The sequence below is a fragment of the Nanorana parkeri genome, unplaced genomic scaffold (genome assembly GCF_000935625.1).
Source record: "Nanorana parkeri isolate BGI_ZX_2015 unplaced genomic scaffold, ASM93562v1 scaffold130, whole genome shotgun sequence".
NCBI classification, from domain to species: domain Eukaryota; kingdom Metazoa; phylum Chordata; class Amphibia; order Anura; family Dicroglossidae; genus Nanorana; species Nanorana parkeri.
Genome location: NW_017306398.1, coordinates 1,137,495 through 1,145,066, shown reverse-complemented (window position 1 = coordinate 1,145,066; position 7,572 = coordinate 1,137,495). Strand labels below are relative to the sequence as shown.

At 46.9% G+C, this 7,572-nt stretch overlaps 1 protein-coding gene across 1 annotated transcript in view; it reads right to left on the bottom strand.

The window, feature by feature from the left end:
* Positions 1-963: 963 nt before the first annotated feature.
* The window catches only part of LOC108784893 (rap1 GTPase-activating protein 1-like), an 85,709-nt gene continuing 79,100 nt past the window's right edge, over positions 964-7,572 (bottom strand). Inside the window, exons 18-19 of the mRNA XM_018553831.1 lie at positions 6,661-6,781; positions 964-996 (exon numbers count right to left, since the gene is read on the bottom strand). Of these exons, the coding sequence (XP_018409333.1) occupies positions 979-996; positions 6,661-6,781 (139 nt within the window). The 3' untranslated portion in view covers positions 964-978. The remainder of the gene's footprint in view (positions 997-6,660; positions 6,782-7,572) is intronic.

Below are 7,572 nucleotides of genomic sequence, written 5' to 3'. Positions count from 1 at the left end.
GCCAGAAACGGGAGTAGTCACTTCTAAACTGACCACCAATGTGAGGGGTCTCTTCCTAACTGACCACCAATGTGAGGGGTCTCTTCCTAACTGACCACCAATGTGAGGAATCACATCTAAACTGACCACGAACGTTAGGGGTCACGTCTATACTGATCACCAATGTGAGGGGTCACAGCTATACAGATTACCATTGTGAAGGGTCACTCCTAAACTGACCACCAATGTGAGGGGTCAAATCCAAACTGATCACCATTGTGAGGGGTCTCTTCTAAACTATACTAGTGTTTGGGGTTTCTTCTAAACTGATCACCAATGTAAGGAGTCACTTCTATACTGAGCACCAATGTAAGGGGTCACTTCTACAATGACCACCAATGTAAGGGGTCACTTCTACACTGACCACCAATGTAAGGAGTCACTTCTACAATGACCACCAATGTAAGGAGTCACTTCTACACTGACCACCAATGTAAGGAGTCACTTCTACACTGACCACCAATGTAAGGAGTCACTTCTACACTGACCACCAATGTTAGAGGTCACTACAGTTTTTACTGTGTTTTTTCTGGCTATACATTTTTAATTTTATTTATTGAATGATTATTACTAAAATTAATTTAGAGTGAGTGGGGTAGTGTTAAGTACACAACATTGTTTATTCTTCTATATACAAACCCCCTACAACTTCTGATCGTGCTAATGTACCTGGAGCTGCAGATATCATGATTTTTCTAGGTCTGATAAAGTAATGTGAGTTCCTCTATGGTAAAGGATGAGAAAGGTTGCTCTAGATTCATACTAAAACCAAAGTGACATCCCTAAGGGACAACAGATTCTGGGGACAAACTCTCCAAACTAATCCCCGGCCTCGAAATGAGGGAACATTGGTGACTATGTAAATTTGTCCGAGAGGATCGGGGATTTATGTTCTGTTACAGTGAGTTCCCAGGTCTCTGGTGCTGACGCCATCAGCTACTATTTCAAGGTGTTGTCCTATAAAAAAGAAGAAAAGATGAAAATCGAGATTAGATTCTTGGGCGTTTTCGCATTTATCATTTATAGCACATGTGACACAAAAGAACAGCTGGTTGGTTTACTTAAGGGTTTTGTGCGTATGATGAGGCATCGATCCTGCATGAACAAGCTAATCATATGCTCTTGGAATGTACTGCGCATGAACACGCACACGTTTACATATATAGCAGACAGGGCCGGTTTTCCCACAAGGCCAGCCAAGGTCCGGCCTTGGGGCAGCAGGGAGAAGAGGGGCAGCAGGGGTGTGGAATTCCCATCTCCTGATGCCCAGGACATGCAGTTCTGGGCACCGGGCGGGTAGTTGTTTTTTACATTTAGCCCTGCTTTGGGCAGAGCTAAATGTACAGAGGGGAAGGCGCCATTTGTTTTGTACAAGTGATCCCGACAATGTCGCCTAGAATACTTGTATGCAACCTGCAGGTCTGCCATTCTCCAAGGGGGGTGTTTGGTGGGTAGGGGGGCGCATTGAGGAACCAGGCCTTGGGGCAACAGAGAGAGTAAATACGGCCCTGATAGCATATATACAGTACACAGAATTTACTAACAAGGGAGGATTGATATTGAATGTACACACCAAAGTATGAACGCGTCAGCTAAGCCATGGCCTCCCTAAAATTAAAATATGATTTTCTCAAATGTGTTTGGGTCTATCCAGCCATTTTTACTTCTACGTTCATCAGGTTGTGACATATGAGGGATGTCCCCTGCATAATTAAACATTATGCCCAAGCTGTGTGATGAAAATTAGCCTGGGGTGTGTCATTGACAGCCTGGCCTAACAGACAAGGAATGGATGACGGCACACAGGAAGGGGTTGAATGATGATGAACCCCCAAGAATGCGTCATTGACAGCCTGGGCTCACAGGAAGGGCTGAAGGATGTTAAGCCCGGGAGGTGTGTCATTGACAGCTTGGGCTCACAGGAAGGGGTAAGATGATGCTGTATCCCCAGGGTGCATCATTGACTTCCTGGGCTCTCAGGAAGAGGTTGGTTGAGGCTGAATTCAGGGGTGTGTGTAATTGACAGTTTGGATTCATGGAAAGTGTTTTCATGATGCAGAGTAGGGAGAATGGGGGATGTAATCAGCGGCCAGGGCTCACAGGAAGGGGTTGGATAATATTAAGCCCAGTGTGTGTCTCATTGACAGCCTTGGCCCACAGGAAGGGGTTACATGATGCTGTACCCCCAGGGTGCACCATTGACTTCCTGGGCTCACAATAAGAGGTTTGATGAGGATTAGCTCAGGAGTGTGTGTAATTGACAGTTTGGATTCATAGAAAGTGTTTGCATGATACAGAGTAGGGGGAAAGGGGCATGTCATCAGCGGCTATGGCTCACAGGAAGGGGTTGGATGATCCTAAGTTCAGGGGTGTGCCTCTTTGACAGCTTGGATTCATGGGAAGGAGTTGGATGATCCAGAGTAGGAGGAAGTGGAGGCTTCACTGACAGTTGTGACTCACAGGAAGGGGTTAAAGACCATCAACTCCCCAAAGGTTGGAGGATGTTGAGCCCAGTGGTTGCTTCATTGACAGCGTGGGATCACAGGATGCATTGAAAGATGTTGAACCTTGGGGGTGGGTCATTGACAGCTTGGGCTCACCGGAAAGGGGTGGATGAGGCTGAGCACAGGGGTGTGTGTCACTGATGGCTCACATTCACAGGGAAGGATTGCATGATGCGGATTAGGAGGATGGGGGGAAAGGAGGATTGTTATTAGCAGCCAGGGCTCACTGGAAAGGGTGGGATGATGCTGCACCCGAGGGGTTGTGTATACAGCTATCTTGGGGAAGTAAGATGTGGGACTTTGACTTCCGTCTGAATTTTGATGCTGAGTTTCCTTCCACTTTGAGATACAATGTAGCATTTCATGGAGGGTTATGGATAGGGGACAGTTGGGGGAACATGGGGGATGTCAATGACGTTCACTGCAGATCTTGGCACCCAATACTCCGCCGAGAAACGTCCAGCTCCTGATTTATAGAGCAGAGAACCGTTTTATGGAAGACCACATAATACCGCATGCAGGGATCCCAACCTGAAAGAAGCAATTTCAGGGAGGTGTCCCTCTCATTTCAGTGAGGTGCCCCCCCCCATCTGCGGAGAGGGGTGTTAGGGGGGGCTGGGAGAGAGCAGCCCCCTGAAATGATGGCAGATAGCACAGGAAGCAATAGCTCCTTTGCTATCTGCAGACTTTTTTATTTTATTCTGACAGTTGCAGTCAGAATAATAGAAAAAAAAAAGGCATAAGAATGCATAGCTAGATTCCTATTGGCTATTGCACTGTGCAATAGCCAATAGCAAACTAGCTATTGCACACGCCCTCTGCTGCTTTCAATCACCAGAAGAGGACCTGATAGAAAAATTCAGCTCCCCCTCTGCTGATTGACAGCAGTGCAAAGTGCAATAGCCAATAGGAATCTAGCTATGCATTCGTATGCCTTTTTTTTTTCTTTTCTGACAGACAGTCGGGCCGCGGCTCCCGATGTCAGAAAAAAAAAACCCGATCGCAGGGAAAGGTTTAATCTGCTCGAGCAGTTTAAACCTTTCCGGGAGGAAGTGTTTCTCTCCCGGGCGGTCGGGAGACGCTATCTAATAGCGGGAGACTCCCGGAGCGTCCGGGAGAGTTGGGATGTCTGCGCTTGGAAGTGGACTGGTTAACTTAGGCGGAGAAGCCTCCTAAATGATCCTCGTGGCTCAGACCTGCGCAGGCAGGTTCTTCGTTGTCAATGTAAAAACAAGATGTTCCAGTTCTTAGATGACTCATCATGTAGTGTCCGCGCGTCCTGCGCTTTGCCTATGACAATATTTGATATCCTTATCATCATGTGCTCACGCTTGTTGTAAGGCTTTCATCCAAGGCCGTGTCCCGTTCTGCCTGCGCTGTGTTCCCTCTTTATTCTCCGGGTTCCACTATTTGTCTCTTTGTTGGTCGGCCTCATCACATTTTTTTTACAGGTTGCCATGTGGCGATGAGTGCAAACGCATCGGCCTCCCGGACAGCAGCACTGCATGCAGCGAAGCCATTTTCCATTTCTAGCTTCCAACTGCGTAATATTATAAGGCGCTATACTTGGAGCCTGTCATGGCGGTCCAGCGGGGAGTCACCTGACCTGAGTGAATTGGTTGAAGGCGGCCCCCCCCCCTGATGAACATTGGAGCCTGTAGAGCCATGCAGCCTTTTGGCACTTACTTTGTGGCCCTCAGGGGTCCCTGCAGACAGTTCTCTGGTTTGGTGCTTACTCAAACTAATGAAAGAATAATATTCTTTAGAGTGGTTTATAGCGGTCAATGGTTTGATGTATTTCCTTCACACGATCGTACATTTTTCTGTGCTGTCCATCCCAGTTTTCTTTTAATTGCTTTTACCTCTGATGGTGCAAGATAAATATCATATGTGACGTGAGTTATTTTTAAAGGGGTTGCAGGGATTACAAATGTTAGCAGTGATCGTCGCCAGTCTATGACTGTCTCCTGAAGCATGTGTCAAGTCTAACCATCTCCTGTAGATGTCTGCAGTCTCTGACCATGTTCTGTAGTGTTTATGCAGTCTCTGACCATCTCCTGTAGATGTCTGCAGTCTCTGACCATGTTCTGTAGTGTTTATGCAGTCTCTAACCATCTCCTGTAGATGTCTGCAGTCTCTGACCATGTTCTGTAGTGTTTATGCAGTCTCTGACCATGTTCTGTAGATGTCTGCAGTCTCTGACCATCTCCTGTAGATGTCTGCAGTCTCTGACCATGTTCTGTAGTATGTCTGCAGTCTCTGACAATGTTCTGTAGTATGTCTGCAGTCTCTGACCATCTCCTGTAGATGTCTGCAGTCTCTGACCATGTTCTGTAGTGTTTCAGCAGTCTCTGAACATATTTTGTAGTGTTTCAGCAGTCTCTGACCATCTTTTGTGGTATGCCTGCAGTCTCTGACCATCCTCTGTGGATCTCTGCAGTCTCTGACCATCTTTTGTGGTATGCCTGCAGTCTCTGACCATGTCATCTTTCATGCCTGGGCATCACAGTGGTGCAGTGGTTAGCACTTATGCCTGGGGGGGTCCCTGGTTCAAAGTTTCCTCTCACACACCAAAGACATTCTGTTGGCTACATTGGCCCGGTATGTATGCATGAGAGAGAGGGCCCTAAGATTGTAAGCTCCTTGAGGGCAGGGACTGATGTGAATGTGCAGTACGTAGAGCACTGCGTAAATTGTCAGCAATGTACAAATAATACAAAAAGTCTGCAGTCTCTGACAGCCTTCTGTAGCATTACATTCACTGAATATTATGTGTGGCCCTTTGCGTAAAGTCAGGGAGTGGCTACGAGGACCCCTATACCAAATAGTTTGCCCTCCACTGCCGTAGAGGGACTTGACCCTTATTGTCAAACGTTCTTTTCTCAGCAATAGACAGGGTAGGGAAGGGTTAGAACCCCTGGTGGGTGCCTACTGCTTCAGCTATCCATAAACAGTACGGCACTGTCAATGAGCATGCATGTGGGTGCATGACCTGCTGCCATGTACATCCAACACACAGAGGACTCCAGCACACCAGGGTCACAGCTAAACGTTTTCCAGAAGTCCCATATCTAAAATCCAATGTCTCAGAGACTTCCTCTTGATTCAGGTGTTTGTCACCTTTATAAAAGGGACTGTTGGCTGTTGGATATATAACATGGGACTACAGTAATACCTTTGGATGTGACTCTGGCGTGTTGGCTTCTGCTGTGTGTTAGGTTCTTATCGCGTGTCCTTGTTCTAAAAACTTCTCCTTACTTCCCGTCTCAGGCGCAGTTTTAATAAACGTCAGGAAATGAGGGTAAATCTCCCTCTTATTGTCTGTTTTATGTGTCAAACAGAACAGGAAGTGGATGGATACCCCCCTGCCACCCCCAGGGGGTTAGAGGCCCAGGGGAAGTCTATTTATTGATTTGGTTAAAGAAGACCCCCCGCTGCCAATCATTTGAGCCTGTAGAGGGACCAACACCCCCAGTTAGAGTAGGGATGAGTTAGAATTTCAGTTTTTGTCCCAATTTCAGATTTTTTTCCTGACTTCCTGTTTATCAAAGAAAATGTCAGAAAGAACAGGAAATACAAAATCTCTCTGCTTCTTGCCTATTCAACAGCTGTGAGACAGAACAGGAAGTGAAGGGAAATCCCTCCCCAGAGGGGCTACATTTGGGCTTTGAAGTAAACATGTCATAGGAGAAATATGGGGGCTGCCTTACTTCTGAAAATGCTCATTGCCTGGCAGATATGCCAACTGGCTTCAGTCCCTTTTAAAATCACACAACTGGAATGTTGAAACATGCAGATCAGGAAAATCAGAGCAAGGTTGGCAGGCATCTGCATGCTGGTTCCAGGTCAGGGACTCAAAATAATGGCAGCAGATGATTAACATGAATGCCAGGCAACCAGCATTTTAAGAAGAAGGGTCACCACCAGCAGCCTACATGTTTCTCCCATGAAAAAATCCTCTAATCAAAACCTAAAAGTGCCATTTCCAGGATTCTAGATACTCTGGAGTGCAGTACCTCAAATCCACCAGCAGATGGCGCTGTGATAGCAGTTATTATTCACAGTCATAAAACAATGCTTAGAGCAGCAATGAATGTCATATAATGGAGGTAGTCACCATGATCTTGTCCTCCGGGGAGCTCTCGCTGCCTTGTGCGCTGCAGAAGCTGCTGCTATTGGATGAGGAATACGAAGGCATGGGCTTTCGGCAGAACTCAAAAGTTTGGTTTGCCAGGTTCCTTACATATGGGAAGAGAAAAAAGAATCAAGGGTTAATATGTCCTCCATTTATATAGCGCTCACATATACTGTATAATTAAAGAGTCTATTTTTAAGCTCCGCTGTGCGTGCATCGTAGAACTTGCTTTACCGATTTGGTGCAGCGACGCATGGGGTTTCTCAGCTGCCATTGGGATGTGCGGGATCCCTTGTGTGTCTCTGTACCTTTAAGGAGGTGGGGCTTCCTCCTGACAAACCTGCACCCAATTTGATATCTTCTGCCCCCATGTGCTCCAAGATGGAGACTCTCATAGTTTAGAGTTAGGCCCGCACTATAAGAGGTGCCTTGGCGCGGCAGTGCGGCTTACACATCCTTTGCAGAAGACGTGTATCCAAACCTCTGTCATTGTCCTTAGTGGTGAGACAAGTTGTTTTACATGCTGGTTTGTGAGTGTGCCATGATGCCTTTCTACTGTTTTACTGTGCAAAGCCCATTTCGTGTGCACCTTACTGTATAACTGGTGACAAATTGTTGAGTGCGTTTGTCGTTTGTTGTGCATCGTAGAACAAACCCCTGCGAGCACAAAAAAAAAAAGTGAACACAGAAAAGTGCACGAGGGTGCTTGGTCCTCTTCCGAAAAAGAGCCACGATATCCCTGAACCCGAGGAACGCAAGGCTCCTGACAGGGGCAAGGCACTCTAGTCCACCTGGCAGTTAAGTCTGGTGGGCCCTGATCCTTAGGGACCAGCCCAAGTCGATCCTCTGAGTACCAGGTAAGGGCTCTCCCGAGGAGAAGGAAAAAGACTAAGG